This window comes from Thermobia domestica, chromosome 1 (assembly GCF_964235325.1).
Source record: "Thermobia domestica chromosome 1, izTheDome1.hap1.1, whole genome shotgun sequence".
Lineage (NCBI taxonomy): Eukaryota > Metazoa > Arthropoda > Insecta > Zygentoma > Lepismatidae > Thermobia > Thermobia domestica.
In genome coordinates, this window is record NC_137454.1 from 64,478,134 (window position 1) to 64,496,488 (window position 18,355).

Genomic DNA, 18,355 nt, shown 5'->3' on the forward strand with positions numbered 1-18,355 from the left:
TTCCAATTCATGTAAATTTTTATTTTTCTCTTTTGTTAACAAATATAAATGTACAATTTGTTTTTCCTTTTTTTGTGGATGCACTAGTATGATTAATTGATTAATGATTACACTTCATATCATTTGGATGCAGAAATTCATTAACAACAATGATTTTAAACTATTATACATAAGAGAAATTTGTATTAAGTTAAATTAATTGTGTTTTTTATAATTTGGAATTTGACCATCGTTTGGAAAAAAACTTTTTTTCTGATACTTTTTTTTTTTTATTATTGACAACGACATGGTTAAGTAGTTACAATATCAACGTTAATATAGGATTAGGTGAAACAGTCTTTGTGCAATATAAAAATATAATGCCTAAAATGCAGGACTCGACAAAAATGATCTCCAAAAAAATAGAATTTTGAATATACAACAGGAGAATAACGTAGAACAATCAGCGACAAACGTTTTCCTCTATCTATCGAATTTAATTAAGATACAAAAAAACTTTTGCCAACTAGTGTACTAGTGTACAAGAACAAGTGGATGGATTTGTCGTGACCTGCCTATGTGATGTAAACCCAGTTCTTTCCCGTTAAAAACAATTCCCCAAAGATATACGCAATACCTTGTCATTTTTTTAGTTTTGTCTTAATTCTTGGCACTAGTTTCTATTGGCTGTTTTGCCTCTAACGTCTTCCTATTCACACACACACTCACATTCTTCACACACTGGACTCATGATACAGATAATAAAAGTCACTCATAATCGTACAATATTTATTATTTACTCCATAGATTAAAAACGAAATGTCAACAAACCCCCCAGTTTTCCCCACTTATCCTCACAGTACATATTTCGCTATCAACACAGCCAATACTGAAAGCACACTAGAAACATACATTTCTCTTCCTGGTAATCCAGCGCCACCTGTACCACCTACGTCACTACGAGATCCTGGTGAATTGGTGCACACGTCAGTGCAGTCAGAACCTTCGCATATGTCACAAATGTGAGCTTCTTTTGGTTCATAAAACATACGAGCACGGCGAGCTGAAATGAATTAAGGATCACTAGTTAGTAAATATATGTAGCCAGAGGCTTCAATTAGTTTCATTCACTCAGAAGTAACAATACGTATATTAAATGGGACTAAGGATGTACACGATAAATGTATTTACTAAATAATAAAAGTCTGGCTTTATGGGCTAACAAACTGTCGATGACTTCGATAAAATTTTGATTTTGAAACACGTACGTTACATGTGAAGAGACCAAGGCTTGAATTGTCTGAAATTTGCAAACTAAAATGCTGAAAGTTATTTAAATTTCAGGTATTTCACTTTAGGCTGTTTTCTACTCTGGGTTTTGGCTCTCGCACATTTGACTTCAGTCCTAACGTCAGTCGATTGTTGGCAACTTCAGAATATTCTCTGTTTACGTGGTAAACAAGAGAACACTAGTAACAGATGAACCAGGTTGACTAGTAACTACTTAGATGACTTAAGAAACCGAAGTTTGTCCACTGCAAAAACAAAAGCCCATCTTGGATCTTACACTGTGCCAATTCGATCTATATCAGCATTGTTATTATTCATTTCTCTAAGACCCTGCGCTTTATATCACCTCCCCGTCTTGGTCTACCCAAAAGTGTTTCCAAGGGCTTTTCCAACAAATTTAATGCACAGTGACACGTCCTACTCACTTTAGAAGTCACGATTTAATTATCCGCAAATACACACACCGATACATTGTGGAATTCTTGGTTATAAACCTCCATTTATCAGTTTATTCATCCCTTTTGCTATGGACATGCTATGAAAAACTTTCATTCTATGTTTATCTATGCGCATTTATATACTAAACACCAGTGAGTCATACTTGCCTAACTCATCCTGAGTTCAGTCATGGGGTAGCGTGAGTCAAATACAACTTACCACATGAACTGGACTCTTACACTGTGAGCTAGATGCGCTTCACACATTAAATGAAAGAAAGAAAAAGGTCTTCTTTTGGGACACTTGTTGCATTTTGAAACCACACCCCAGGAAAATAAATATGTGGCACTAAGAATCGGTCCTTTGAATTTTAAGTTGGAAGTTAATGTGTGAACGGCCAACTTTCACATCCATTTAGCAGAGCGGGATATCAGTTAGCATGATGAGTTCTACACGAAGTAATAGCATGACTTTATATTTTATTTTAATACGATTTTCTTATCATCCATCTAATTATTATTACTGATCGTGTCTCATGAATATCCTATTTACTTGTCAATATTCAGTCTACTGATTCGATATACTTCTACACGAATACTAGTATCACTATCTCTTCGCTCTGTGTATAACGAAGTGAGGAAACCAACACCATGAAATAGTTTTATTAAATATTATCATATTAAAGGATTTTATCTTATAACATATGTGTGATCTACACTTACTTATCCTGCACCTCTTAACATGCTTACCAGAAATTCGCATTTAAACAATTTTGTACACTGACTCAACATGTTTCATGTTTCAACATGTCTAGCAAACTGAATATCACATTTGAAAATACGAACTCTCCTTCCTGTTTCTATTCATGTGGTATGTCAATAGACTATATTTTAGAAAGCAAGTAAGAAAAATTTTACCAACTAAATAACCTACTTACTTTGATCGTAGTAGTCATACAGTGTTACAGGAACTGGTTTCTGTTTCGCAACTTTATGAGTCCTAAAAGCGGAGACTGTTGGGCAGAATTCATCTCTTGTCATCTGTTCAAGGGAAGAAATAATCATTAATTATCACAAGGCTCAGAAATTCTTTCCACAACTATCACTGAGAGAACTACCATTCTTTGTGCAACAAAATTATTATTTCTTTAGCTTTAGTGCGTACAGTTATCGACAAAAGTTGTTTCTGACCACTCAATCAAAAATCAAAATAAATTATAATTTTACGACGATGATCAAGATTCAGTTTCTATATGATCTTTTACGTGTGAAACAGAACTTATTAATAATATAACAGATTAAGTGATTTTTTTTCTTTCTATTCATAGTAAGATATTGTATCAAAGCACAACAAAACATACAAGATAAAATATCGCGTAACATGTAGATATACACATACGGCACGGATCCATTATACAGTTTATCTTCCTAAGTCCTATTTGTGTTACATGTATACCTAATAATTCCGAATTCTAGTTTAAGGTCTTTAACTGAATAATTCGTGAATATTTACGTTCAAAAAAGAAGGTTATATGTATAGGGACAGCAAAGAGTTGGTCCAAAATTGTCGAAATGTAAATGCTTTTCAAGTAAATATTTTAGTGTTCTATTGAATAAAGAAAATGAATGTTTCAGCCCATCTCAATTACACTGGCATGACCTAACCGAAACATAACAAACCCGTATCAAAGAACGTACACGAGACATTGGAAACAGCACCCTCTTTTAAGATGTTGCCATATATTTAAATGAAAAACAAGTTAAAAGCTTAAATTTACTACATCAATCAAAATCAAATCTTGAAGTACTAGTGTTTAAAGGTTTCCTAATATTATTATTATAATACATTATATAATCTTAATGAGAAGTCCCAGAGAGATCAATACCGTTATCTTCGAATACCTGTATTCACGATAATTACAATCAGTTCATAACAATTGGTTCTTTCGCCAAATTTCATGCAGATTTCTAGTATTGAATAGTATGTCAATACATTTTGTAATTGTCATTTTCGATTCGATTCTTCCTATAATCTTTATTTTTTCTAAATTGATTTCCTTGTTCCTACACTTTTGATAATGAAGGCTGCATAATACCTTCGAAATGCTCGGAAGAAACATGTATTTGATTACTTGACTAACTGTAAGACAACATTTTGTCTTAAATATGCGTTTGTGTTATTTAAGACACCATTTTGTCTTAAGTATTCCTTCCTGTGGCATCTTCTCTTATAAATACTAAATACTGACGCCGAACATTTCTACTTTTTTCTTTCTACAAATATCGTACAGAAACTAGAACATATTTTACGCATATATCTTAAAATGAGCAACCAAATATATATTTCAACAAAGCCTATTTATTATATATACTTTTACTAATTTTACTGCATATTCAAATTCACTCTTCTCATGTAGCCTTCTCATTTATCGTATCTTGTGATACGTTTTCGTGTTCCCTTATCATCAATTTTGTGATCTCCGACGAGTTGGCATTTATGTAGTGCCAAGAGACGGCTTTTATTATCATCCTGGATAATTGCAATAAATTGTCTCAATGTAAGATCACATTATTAGAAGCTGCCTTTTTGTTGGTTTAGAAATGTCTTCAGCTCTGCTTCACTCGCATTTTTTTTTTTTTTTTTTTTTTTTTTTTTAAATCTTCTGCTTCGTAAGAAGGTGGAAGCCACATGTAACCAAGAGTCATTATAAGGTGAATGACGGTTAATCTTCATGCGGAATGAAGGAATTTTGTTCTATTATCTTAGCAGTGTTATGAACTGCCAAATAATTTTCTAGTAATTTTCCAAATTTCAGAAAATTGATGAATTGTTTGTGAGGAAAATGTTTTATGAGTGAAACACAGCTGAAGAACAGTTATTGTTTATAAATGGGCTCATGGCAAACACCCTTATAACATGGGAATACAAAAACTTGTCACATGGTTTGATAAACAGCCAAATGTTCAGGAAATCTACACGGAAAAAGATAATGAAACAGATAAAAAAAATGAAGTATGTTAATGTAAAAAAAATGGTTCGTTCATGTTTCACATTTACCACTGAAATTATCACTACTTCTAGATGACGTTCATATTATCTAGCTTTCTTTCCCTCCCTGAGCCTACAATGGTCGCAGTATTCACGAAGCTATTTATTTTCAAACTGATTATACAAAAGTATAGTATTTACAATTGTTTATAAGATAGAAACTTCGCGAATGTTCTCGATATAGTGTTTGTCCTAGAACAACGATAGGAAGGAATACAGGAGATGGAAATAAAATAGCAAATCTTTGTTGTTAGTATTGACACAATAGCTTTTAACTTACCTTATCAAAATAGAGAACAACAACAGTGTCTCCATCTTTAGTCTCAACTCTTGTAACGTTCTGACTGCCTTCTAGACTTGGTAACGAGTCGCGATCAACTGTAAAGCCAGATGGTAAGGTAACTTCCATAACTGCCATATTACTTTCGTTGCCACCAACAAAGCTTTAGGAAAGAAAGAAAAAAAAGATAAATATAAATACCAAGGAAAATGAAACTTTTATAGCTATGAATTTTTTTTCTTTCTTTTGAAAGTGATTTGTAAGCTATTTTTGAAGTCCATTGATAGGTAATAAAAGGACCGCTCAAATTTGACCTGAAATTCAATATTACTCCTAGTTTTTATCTATGTCTGCATATTCTTTTTAATTTGAATATATATAAAGTATTCCAACGATCAAACATTTCCCCTATTATTTTGGTTGCATTTAATAGCTGTTGGGGAAATATTCAAACACAATCATATCAGGATATTATATTTCCAGTATATACATTTTTGTATCATACACTAGAGCAACATGAAATATAGAACATGCGCCGGAGTATGTTGGAAATTATGAAAAAGAACGCAAGATAAAGGACAATATAAATTTTGGGTATAACTTAACATCGTGTTCTAAAGAATGCTTTTCCTTTTATAAATTGTATACCAAAACCTGTGGGAAGGATACTATGGATGGTGGGAGGACTACGAAGTATTTGTAATACACATTTCACTCCTCACAGAGAAAGAACTCTAACTTGAAAATATACAAAAAAAGAGTTACTACATAATACATAAAAACTACCATTCCTACCACACACACTACTTTTATTAGGACCTAGTAACGTTTTGTGGAGTACTTTGTTCAATAAAATCTGTTATCTAAAAAAATCAATTTTGCCGTCACAATTTTAAGTTGTTCGAAATATTCACGGAATCTATCTTTTTCCTAAACATCCCTCAGCCGATAGCGACGTGGTCGTCATGCAAACACTTATTCCCATTTCTTTGTAATCACACTTTCTGTTAAAGCTATAAGTCCTGCCTCAAGTACTTTGTATATTATACTGGTGGAAGGCATTTAAGAACATCCAATACGAATTCACGGATCAAATTTGATATACAAAAACAAGGTGATGATAGTGCCCCCAACACGTTACATAGAGGACATCCTGACATGTTATACAGGGCATTCAAAAATACAGTACTCATCTTAATAACACGTGTAACCACCCCGAGTTACCATATCAAAAGTTGTTCGGATGCGCAGCTAATTATACAGATACTGAATGTTTCTCTGTGATATGGTGTTCCAAGCTCAATGTGGATCTTGGCGTAACTGGGTAATGATCATTGCCGGAACCCGGTGGAGGTCAAGCACCGTCCCACCGTTTCCTACATGTGTTAAATAGGACTAGGCTTCAACAGAGAGACCTATCAGACTAGGGTAGAAGTCGTTAATGGCTAAAACAAGCTGAATTATCCTGGCGGTGTACAAAAGAACGTTATCAAGCTGAAATATAAGGTCCCACAAAGTGACATCATGAACGTAGGATAACTAATTATACTACCCTGAAGGAAAACCAGTATAAACGGGATATGGATGTGTATTTTATTGCTTCCCATACCAGAATGTCAGGTGTAAGTCTTGCATGGCTACTGTAAATGCACGTGAGATTTTTCCCGCTCATTTCCATGACTACGGGCGCGCACACAATCGTTAGTGTGTCTGAGGTAAAAACAACTTTGAAGGTGAATATAATCGCCTTCCATTCACCTTGCTACTGCAGTTTCCACCGATATCACAAAGATCCTCAGCAATGAGTAGGTGTCAGATTATATATATACGCAAGAAAATAGAACTGTCTCCAACAAATCGATTATTTAGTATTCATGCGCTCATATGGGAAGGAACAAGGGCTCTCATTGTATTCGTGGTAGCGTTCGAAAGATCCTACTATGTAGATGGTCCCAGTGCGTTGTGAAAGTACCGGAGAAGCACACTGCTGTAGGAACATTCTGCTTGCCATCGTGTACACTATCGATAAATCACTGAAGGTCACGACCCATGCGTGTGGAATGACTATTCACTTTCTCGCAACCATATTATACGGCCATGCCAGAACTCACTTAATTGCACAATAGGCGTTTGTTGGCTCGCTCTGACATTGTCGGCACAGACTATGATCCACAACTACACTCGTGTTGTCTAACGACCTTCAAACTGCCTTCTGCAAACACTACGATTAACCTGCTTTCTACGGTATCCGGTGTACTGGAATTTACAAACTAAGATCAGTATGTTCTCTACACGCACAGTTTTGTGAATTTCGTTCGAATCGGACAAGTGTGCAGAGTGTTCTCAAATGCATTTCCGTAGTGTGTATCACCCGGTAGTTAATCTGTATTTGTGTATCAAATCAGAAAAGTATAAGATTCTAATAAAAGCAAAATAAGTTAAGATTTGTAAGCATAATCTTCAATTTTTTTAAAGAACGCTATACTTACCTCGAGCATAAGGAAAGCAAGAGATGGTTGCTGTCTGAATTTTTGGTTACTTGTGGATCCAACGAAAATAGTGGCCATGCTCCAGTAACATTTAAGTTGTATTGATACGATACTTGAACAATTGCAAATCCTCGTCCTGTAGCTGTGATTTCTACATCTCGTACTTTCGGAGGTAGCTGTATTGAAAAGAATATACAAAGATTAACTGGAATAATTAAATTCCTAATACCTTTTAACATTAGGAGGCGGGATTTTCATTCATTATGCTTTTCACACTACTTTTGTGATTCCTACAGAATACAAAGAATAGACAGGCAATAAGAGCAAAATTCGGGGATAAGGAAGTTCAGCACCTCAACGTAAGGCACAGTGATTTCTAGAAAAACAATGATATGCACAGTTAAAACCAGTAAATCATGACTATACAAGGGTTCAAGCATAATAAAACTTTAATTATAAATGAGCATATTAATTGTTAACCATTCTTTGCTCAGGCAAAAACTGCATAGATGTAAGTCTTACATAAAATCTGGGACCCTTTCTGATCGAAAATCCTGAGGCCTTTTATACTTAGAAATATCATGTCTATAAGAAGATAGAATGAAGAATAAATTCGCCATATCTTTCTATGCCAATTTTGTAGCCCCGTTGCACTTTTTACAATCGAGTAGAAAAAAATATATACTGAGTTCTTACTCGGTTCGTCAGTTTCTAACTGTTCCATTCACATGGGTTCGATAAAACGTAGTGGCAACACTTCTCACGTCAAAGGATTGTGTCTCAGAACTACATGGTGGCGCAGGGAAATTTTGAATCTAGCATTAGGAACACTGTATGACCGACATTTGTTTAGGACTGATAAGACAACATTGAGAAGACTTTGCCATTTACTAATAATAAAGCCTTGAAGTTGTGCGGAACGTGTGTTCGCTGTATATTGTCGCGTTCGATAAGAACGGTGACATTCTATGGCCTCCGAGATCCCCTGAAATCAGTGTGTGTGATTTTTCTATATTGACATCGCAAAAGCACAGAGTATCACTCACTGGCATTCCTCAAGACATAATAAACTGAGCATTCCAGCGAATTTCCAAAACATACTCGCATCATAATGTGTATGGCGGGATGGTGCACATCTTTCCATCATAAGTACTATATCTAACGACATTGTTAAGGGCATACTCTCTACATGCATCTAAATCATTAAATGTATTCTTTCCTGTGTGGATTAGTGCATTTTACGTCAATTAAAATTTTCCTGTTTTCCTGCTTCACCCTACAAGAGTTCCGTAGGGAATGTACAGCCATGAAGTATGGCGAGTGGTAACGACGGTGTATTACTCAGTTAAAAGCACCAATGGCGTAAAGTAGAGGAGAAAAGTAGAAGTCATAACAATATATTTCGGAAAGACTAACAACGTGCGTGGATCAAGATTGAAATGGCAGGTGAGCAAAGCACAACAATGTTTTCAGAAACTTCCTGACGACCTTTACGTCAAAATGAAGGAATCACTTCGCGGGAAGCGCTACGACGTAAGAGAAACCATCATCCCTGTCATATGAAGGTCCCTGCGGAACATCGACAAAGATGTACGACGCCTTTCACATGTTTGGCAGAAGATGATGGAGATGGGAGGCGATTTCATTGAAGGATTATAACTGGTGTTGTTCTGTGCATAAAGCCAGGCACGAATTATAACAATATTGTCATTGCTTCTTATTCAGCCCTTCAATTTATGAAGAATCTCCAGAATTATCTCTATTACTAATTCCTCTTATTTCTATAGATATTTCTTTACTAAAATCAGTATATTAACTGCATACAGAAACATTTTTATTCAAATTAAATTTAAATTATTATTTCGGAAATAAAAATGCACAGCTCACCTCGTGTTTCTGCAGAATCATTTTATTCTGTTGATTGACGGATACTGTTTTGGGATCAGCTCCTCCAAAGAACGAATATTTCACTGACATATCTGTTATACCTGCTCCTAATTTTTCAGCCAGTTTAGCTAAAGCATATATTCCAATCACGGTATCCTATAATAAAGAGAGCAAATAAGTCACATATTAAATATGCATGTACACAATGGATCGTATTTAGAGTTGTTCATATTTGTGATTACCATCATGTTAAGATTTGATTAACACACGATTCATATGTTAGTTCAAGTCTTCAGTATGACGCTAATTAGACATATGAACGACTCTGAATACGATCCAATATATTTAGAATACATATACATTAAATAAATTACTATACTTTTGAGTGGTACACGGCTCGCCCTTGGAGTACAAGAAATAATTAAGAATACTACAGAACTACACAGTGATCGATCTAGATAACTCACCCAACATTTTGAACATTTTCACAAGAACATATATAACCAAATCAATGTCATCGCTTGACGAGAGACAGCGAAATACGGGACCCACTAGAAGTTACTATAGAAAAATCTCTAGAAAACTAAAGAGGGTTAATAAACGCAAAGATAATTGACAATAACTAACATAGTAACATCAAAGCAAGAAAACACAATTGGAATTGTGGAAGGAATTGGAATTGGAATTTGATGGAAGGAATTGGAATTGTGAATACACAAAGTAAAAGCCAATTAAGTACGATTATACCACAGTAAAATAAATACAATGAAGTTAGAGGTTAAGCCCAAGTAAGCAGTGAATACAAAAATAATAAAATAACTAAGGAATACAGCGAATCGAGAGAAAGAACACTCACAGGATTAGTTTTACTGCACATTAGCTTCAACATACATTGCAGTGTTAAATAAGAAAGTTGTTCATATTTCCACCATTAGATTTATATAATTTATGTATTCCTTCTGCTAGTAATAACTCATTTTTCAAACTAAACTCTAAGATTTCATTTTACGAGGTACGAGGTAATCGTCCTCACAACTTCGTATTCAGAATTATTTTTTTTTAAATCTTTTCTTTCTTCCTTTCTTTCCACATTCGTATCGTTAGATGGTCTAACTCAAATTTAGTATCTCTTATTTCTTATTTTATATCTTCTAACGCATTGACTTTTAATAGAGTTCTCTGGTAATAAATAATAATAATAATAATAATAATAATAATAATAATAATAATAATAATAATAATAATAATAATAATAATAATAATAATAATAATAATAATACAGTAGTAGAAAATGAAAAATGAACACCAAGGGATCATGGTTCCACGTGAATGAAATTTTAAACATGCACTTTATTGGTTGTATTTGTATATCATTATGCAAATATGATCCAATACCTATGGGCAGAATATAAAGTTTAGCGTCCCTTTTGAACACCATCGCTACATGAGATGTGAATCTACAATTTAAAATGGAATCTGAGTCACCGTAATGCGTTCAAATTTCAAGGCTTTCCCACTGGGAATTGAGCCCAGAACCACATGCACCAACAGAGCATGCGCTAGCCACTAGACCATCAGGGAGAGCTGATGTATAGCATATGTCAAAAGACCATATCGCTATGTCGTGTCTTCTTACAGCTTCTACAGGCCTTAATCCTTGTATGACGACAGTCGTAGAAGTGCTGAGTGTCATCATGGGTAAAGATGTTTCACGCTTCTGGTGAAGCAGTTGGTCAAAGTTCGTCGTCAATGTTGCAATCGAGACCTACAAATCAGATCCACGAGGGATAGACCTACAGTATAATGATCGTGCAGTAACACGAACGGCATGTAGACGGAAATTACTCAGAAAGTGCACGTTGTTCTATTGGATTGTGTTCTGGATTACGCTACACTGGTCAAGTTCACTATATGAGTCCCAGAAACAAATGATCATTGAAGTCTAAGCTTTCCACACAGTAATTTCTGGCATTGGTCATGTGTGTCGCTGCTGTATATACTGTGAAAAGTATCGCGCAACCGGTCGATGCCACGCCCTCGAAAGACTATCACTATCCCGGAAAAAAAAAGTGGCTCCAGAGGCCGCCCAAAGAAGAAGTGGGGAGACTGTTAAGAACGATATGGTGCAGTATGGTGTCACAGTGGATATGACACAACATAGAAACAGATAAAGGACAGCGATCCGAAAAGCTAACCACAGCTAACTGGAAAAAAAAAGTTTAGAAAAAGATCACTAAACACGACTTGCATTTCATCCCTCCAATTCTTTCTCTTGTAACATAATTGGAGCCAACATGCATGGTAATATGGCGTGAGGGGAAATCTGGCGAGCAACACCCGTCATTGTAGTCCTGCGCCCAGCAAATGGATGCAGATGGTCACAGCTGACACCGAGTGCGATACTGATCCTTATCTGTGATGCGGTCGTCATGTAATAAGCAATGTCAGCTTATGTGATGTAAATGTCCGCTATTTTATCAGTGTTCTACTGCCTTTCAAAATATAGTTGAGATGCTTGTACAGTCACGAACATTAATAAATGGAGGTTAGAGCCATAAGAAATAATGGCTTTAGCCTCCATTTATTAATGTTCGTGACTGTACACCTTCCTCTGACATATAGCGCCAACACCGATGACGCACAGCGAATACTTCCCGTGAAACATGTTGCGTGATTGCAGAAACAACCATCCATCCTCCCGCAGGATCACGATATAGTTTGTTTCGAACCCCGTTAACTGGACGAACTGAGTTCGCTTATGCCGTCGGGGCATATCTTCAATGTTCAGAACCGACTTGACTCACAGTACTGTGCGGGAAACATTCGACCATTCCTATGGTTTGTCACCTACTGTTGGTGTTTAGAGTCTACACGGCCAGTTCACTTCTCACTGTGTTGTCCATCGCATGTACGCGTAACCTATCTACCAGTAACCCACCAGAGAAAAGAGAAAAATGGAGCAATGTAACTTCTTCCAGGGCGTTCACTTTCCATGTTCTACCAGTGTGTTTTAAGATAGTATAAACAGCATTCTAATCAGGTAATTCTTTACAAGTTACTGATAAAAGAAATTATCACTGAAACATCAATTTGGAACCTGAATGTATTTCTGTACGAATGAAAAAAAAAAAAAAAAAATGATGATGGTTGTTTTGTTTCATATTTTTGTGAAAATCCTGATTTTACCTGTGTTGAAGCAAAACCACCATTATTATTCCTTTGAGTGATAAGCCATCTCATTATGGGAAGAGCGTCCTCTACAAGTCCTCGTTCTAAGTACGTAAGCATAGCGTACGCAGTCATTTCTACGTCCACAGAGTTCGGAAGCGTATACCATGGATTCTTACTATCTTCAGCTGGTATAGGTTTGCTCCACCATTTCATATCATCTATAACAAGAATACAGTTTTTAATTACTTTATATTTTGAATATGATAAAAGAATATTCGAAAGCAAACAAAAACAAATTGCTGGAAGACTGGTAAAAATTCACTTTCAAGATGCTTAGAAGAACCTTTCGATATCATGATTTTCATTTAAGAAAATAGTACAGTAAACATATATAGTACAATAGTACAGTAAAGTTTTGATTGCAGAGCCACGAGATCGTATTAGTTCATAGCAGGCAGTGGTAGTGGTAAGAGAGAAGAGTATGGTGTTTACGAACATATGTTCGTATATATATTCGGTTCAGTTATTTCGGTTATATATGTTCAGTTATTTCATATATATAGTATGAAAATCATTAACAGATTTCTAGTTAAACTTGTATATCGCTAGTATTTTACGAATGGAAGAAATAACCGAATTTTCTCATATCAGTTCCTCTATAGGTACGACTTCAATGACAATCAGAGTAAAAATGAAATTAAAAAAAAAAAAAAAAAAAAAAAAACCGACAGCATTAAGAATCGAACTTAGATCTTCTTGAATATACCGACGAATAACGATTACTTCAAGATACTTTCTCGTATATGTACCCCTTTCCAAGTTATTTACAGTTAAATCTCAAAAAAAGAAAAAAAAATCAAGAATGCACATTATTTTCCCTTTGAGGTCCTTCCTCTATTTGAAAGCAGCACCAATGTAAGACAAGTAGCCTTCTAAATAATAATTTCCAATGTGTTTTCTACAAAATGAAAGAAAAACGAAGTTCCTATCTTGAAATGCAGAGTAGATATAACGTTTTAAAGTTTAAGGGATGAATTCGGTCGGCGGCCATATTAATGACGTCATATCTCGGTTTCCCCAATCCGGATTTTTGGGACTGAATGAGTTGATTAGGGTAAATTTCTAATCACCAATTTTCACCTTTTTTTTTATCAAAATGTCCGGTTTTCTTTTTTTTTTCTAATTTTTCTGGACTAATCATAGTGAAACAATATTACAAATGCGAGGAAAACTGTCACAAAAGAAACAATGTGATGTGAGTTTTTGGCAGAGGGTATGAATTGTCTATATTTCTTTTGAGGATGGTACTACTGTCAATGGATCTCGATATCGAGCGATGATTTTTGTGGAATGCATTAGATGTCATCACCATGTACTTCCAACAAAACTGTACAACTTGTCATTCTGTGACCGTTTGCGTCAACTGGCCGTCTAGATCATGTGGCCTGACATTTTTAATTTTCTTCTATAAGGTTATTTAAAAAAAAAAAATTGCTAATAACCCACAAACAATTCAAATTCTGACGGACAACATTATCGTTACTTTAGCAATTGACGTGCGTTTAAGCACAGATGTCATTGAAAATTTTAACTAAAGACTAATTCCTTACCGAATTCCAGAGGGGAAGGGGGCACTTGTTTGACACCATCTTCCATTAGTAACCGGAAATTGTGTTCTTTTTATTTCAATATTAAAGTTTTCACTTTTCCATTCTTTTGTGTCTTTTTTTTAGCAAATTAAAAGTAACATTTAAATTTAAACACTGTTTATATTTAGTAATATCTGTTACTCATTCACCTCAGTACAAATGCGAAATATTAATTTAACTACCATGTAATCATAACTCACAAATAAAATAATAAATTGTTAATTCCTCTTCAAGAAACAAACTCTTCGATGTACTACGATATACTGTATATAATCTTCGATAAGCTCACTCTCCGTTTTTCTTTCTTTAAGTTTTAGTTAACAACTTAAAAACAAATGAATATATTTTTAAAAAAATAGAAAAAGTAAGACAGGCACTATCTAAAAAATATTAAATACAGTGTTAGCATAAATGATTCATTCGTTTTGAAAAGGATACACTTTCAAAAGTATTACACATACATACATGAAAGATATATGAAAAGAACCACAAACTCATCAAGTTTGTATTGTGTAGAGTTTTGGCACTCCCTCATTGGCACATCCCAGTTCGTGACTACCTAAACGATGAACTTCCGCAATGCTGGATTGGGCGTATTGGTGAGAATGACCTAGCTTTGTTCCCCTGGTCTCCCAGATCTGACTTAGCGCCCTGCAACTTCTTTCTGTGGGGGTACCTTCAGGATTTTGTTTACATACCCCCACTACCGCAATCCTTAGTCGAGCTCAAAGAACGCATCAGTGCTGCAGTGCAAACAATTGACAGGACTATGCTACAAAATGTATGGAATGAGCTCGAGTATCATCTGAACGTGTGTCGTGTCATCAAAAGGGTACATATTGAACATTTATAGAGGGTGTATCAACTTGGTGAGTGTGTGTTTCTTTTCATATATCTTCCATATGTGTACGTGTAATACTTTTAAAAATACTAGCTGAACCTGCGCTCTCTACACAGCGCATCATTCACATATGAGCATGAATCTTCTTGTCATCCCTCACAACATCTGTACATGTCCCTTCAGAGACACAAGTGAAAGACATCCTGATGATTAAAAAAAAAAAAAAAAAAATCGGTAATGGGTGCCATAAGGGGGAGATTCTCCCGATTATTTTTCAATATCTTGCACCGTATTTCCGATTGGAGTTTCTTATTCATGTATGATCAGTGTTTTCTTTCTTCTTGCAAGCAGTATGTAATAAGCAAATACACTACATACACAAGTAATTATAATGTCAGTAAAGTATGGTGTTCATTGGGCAAAACACTCCAAACAATAAAGACTCATCTCAGCCTGAAGAAATGGCTACCCTTCGGTTTTCATTATCATTTGGCCAGAAAACAAACGCCTGAGAGATATACAACCCCTGTATATAACTATGTTGTGTTGGAATGTATAACTCAGGATATGATGCTTTACTTTTTTAAAATTTCAACACTTTCAATGTACCTCTAAAAATGTATTAAAGAAATAATGGACACGTTTCTTAAATTTTCAATTAGAACTGGACAATCTACACAAATTTTGGAATCGACCAGCGAAAATGGCACGTTTCTAACACTTGTGGTTTTCGAGATCTGATTGTCGAAAGGATTGGAGACAAACATATAAACTTTTCTTTGGAGACAAACATATAAATCTAGCATTTTAATATATAGATAGACTTTTCAAAATGAAACAATCATTTATGCTAGCCCTAATACTAATAAACTAATAGCATTTTGCAGACACTATGTAACTCTAATTCACTGTGTATATATATATATATAAGTGAGCTTAGCAAAGAGTCTTAAGTACGTGTATTACAGCAACTACCTTTATAAATGTATTTCAATGAATACTAAAATTAATTCCTACTCACTCGTAGAATTGGCTCTAGCTTCTAATAAGTTAAAGGCGAGTTCCTTTGAAGGATGCTCAGCAAGATGCAGCGCATAACTGCATAACGCTATCGCATAAACATCTTTTAAGTCCTGAAGGTTTCTCACAATATAATCAACTGCTTTGTTTATTGTATTACGGTAAGTGGCGACCAATTGCTGGAAAGGATGAAACACAATTTTTCAGAAAATATTTATTAATAATAATTCATTCACTTGATTTTACAAGTAATTTTAAGAGAAAATTACACATAATTTACTAGTTTAAAACAAAATACCTACATGAAATAATATTCTATAATGGCGTGTATAAATGGCTTAAGAATAATGACGAATGGCATCATATTCATAATATATGCTATAATCATAGCTGATGAAACAGAACTTTGGGTGTTGTGGATTGTAAAAGACATAGTCATAAAAGGATTTTGCTCCAACAAATTCTTTTAAAATATGTAATATACGAGGTATGATTGGAAAGTTTTAAGATAAGTGGCGCCACTGCTGAAGAGGAGTTTATATAATTGCCCGTTATCGTGGAAGCAGTGGCTTGGTGTGACCTTGATACATGCTGCAACAATCACTGCGATATCTGTGTTCAATACAGCGAGGTAAGCTGTTGAGTGCGGGCGTATGTGTGTGCGTCGTGATGGATTGTTAATTGCGCAAAATGGGTGCAAAACTGGAACAACGCGTTTGTGTCAAATTTTGTTTTAAAACCGGAAAATCTGCTTTGGAGACTTATGAATTCTTTGGCCAAATCTCCTTAATTTAACAGATTCAAAGATGGCTGTGACTCAGTTGAAGATAACCCCCGGTCCGGCTGGCCTTCCACGTTAAAAACCAAGGAAAACATAGTGAAAGTTCCCGATTTAATGCACTCGGACTTACAATTAAAGAGATAGCTGACGACCTTAATTTAAGTTTTTACGCGGTTCAGTCAATCCTAACTGACGATTTGAACATGCATCGCGTGTCCGCAAAATTCATTCAGAAATTGTCAGAAGAGCAGAAACAACAGGGATTGGAGATGTCCCAAGATCTGCGTAATCGGGCCGAAACAGACACAGAATTATTAAATAGGGTAACAAAAGGTGATAAAACATGGGTTTATGGGTATGCTCCAAAAATAAAGGCCCGATCTTCTCAATGGAAGAGCCCAGGTTCTCCACGACCACGACCGAAGAAGGCGCGACAAAGTCGATCGAAGTCGACTTTTTTTTTATTATTATTATTATTTACATTTATCGTGTATAATGAATTTGCCTCTAGGGGGCAGACAGTCAACCAGGAATACTGCAAAAGTGTTCTTCAGCGTCTGCGCGAAAATTTGCGTAGGAAAAGACCTGCCCTCAGGAAAGACAATAATTGGGTCCTCCACCACGACAACGCACTGGCGCATTGTGCGTTATCGATCCAGGAATTTCTGGCCAAATTCAACATTCCTATGCTTCCGCAATCCCCTATTCCCCTGATTTGGCACCTGCCAACTTTTACCTGTTTCCTAAATTAAAATTTTCGCTGAAAGGGAAGAGATTTGACTCAATTGAAGATATCCAGGCAAATACAGAGTTTTTCATACCCTTATGAAAGATAATTTTCAGGAATGCTTCCAGAAGTGGAATGCTTCCAGAAGTTGGAATCAGTGTGTTCAGGCAGCAGGGGACTACTTTGAATGAGATCCAATGCAATAGCCTGTAAGTACTATCATTCTTAAATTACAAGCCCCGTATTAAAACTTTCCAATCATACCTCTATTGCTAACTATCAATAAGACCCTTGAAAAGGGGAAAACAAGAAAAATATAAAGTAATCTAACTGTTATTTCATAACCAAAAAAAAAAAAAAAAAATCAGAATATAATTAACGATAATTTAACATTTAAACTAATCGATTGGACTACAGTTAAAAAAAAAAAAGTCCATTATTGATCTGTGTCGCCTACTAGTACATACAAAGGATATTAAAAAAAGAAAAAAAAACTTGATTAATAACAGTTTCCTTACTTTCTATCGAGCTTCTTTGAGTCTGCGTACGTAAAAATAGTCAAAATTTGAACAAAGCAAAAGATCTTATATTAATAACGTTTGAGTTAAAATTTCGTCCGTCAATATATCGTAGTCTTCACCAGAAATATCATTGATAAGTGTCTGACTGCTGAACACTTCAGAGAAGTTAATATAAATTTTTAAGGGGCAGGGGTCAGATCCATTTCTTAGACATTGTAAGTGCTCAAACTGCAA

At 35.1% G+C, this 18,355-nt stretch overlaps 1 protein-coding gene across 2 annotated transcripts in view; it reads right to left on the bottom strand.

Moving 5' to 3' along the window:
- Window positions 1-18,355, bottom strand: part of LOC145685586 (CD109 antigen-like) — a 203,408-nt gene continuing 185,053 nt past the window's right edge. For both annotated transcript variants that reach the window (XM_081757975.1, XM_081757979.1), the window contains exons 22-28: window positions 16,094-16,271; window positions 12,598-12,800; window positions 9,412-9,567; window positions 7,525-7,700; window positions 5,036-5,198; window positions 2,645-2,747; window positions 1-1,042 (exon numbers count right to left, since the gene is read on the bottom strand). In XM_081757975.1, the coding sequence (XP_081614101.1) occupies window positions 834-1,042; window positions 2,645-2,747; window positions 5,036-5,198; window positions 7,525-7,700; window positions 9,412-9,567; window positions 12,598-12,800; window positions 16,094-16,271 (1,188 nt within the window). In that variant the 3' untranslated portion in view covers window positions 1-833. The remainder of the gene's footprint in view (window positions 1,043-2,644; window positions 2,748-5,035; window positions 5,199-7,524; window positions 7,701-9,411; window positions 9,568-12,597; window positions 12,801-16,093; window positions 16,272-18,355) is intronic.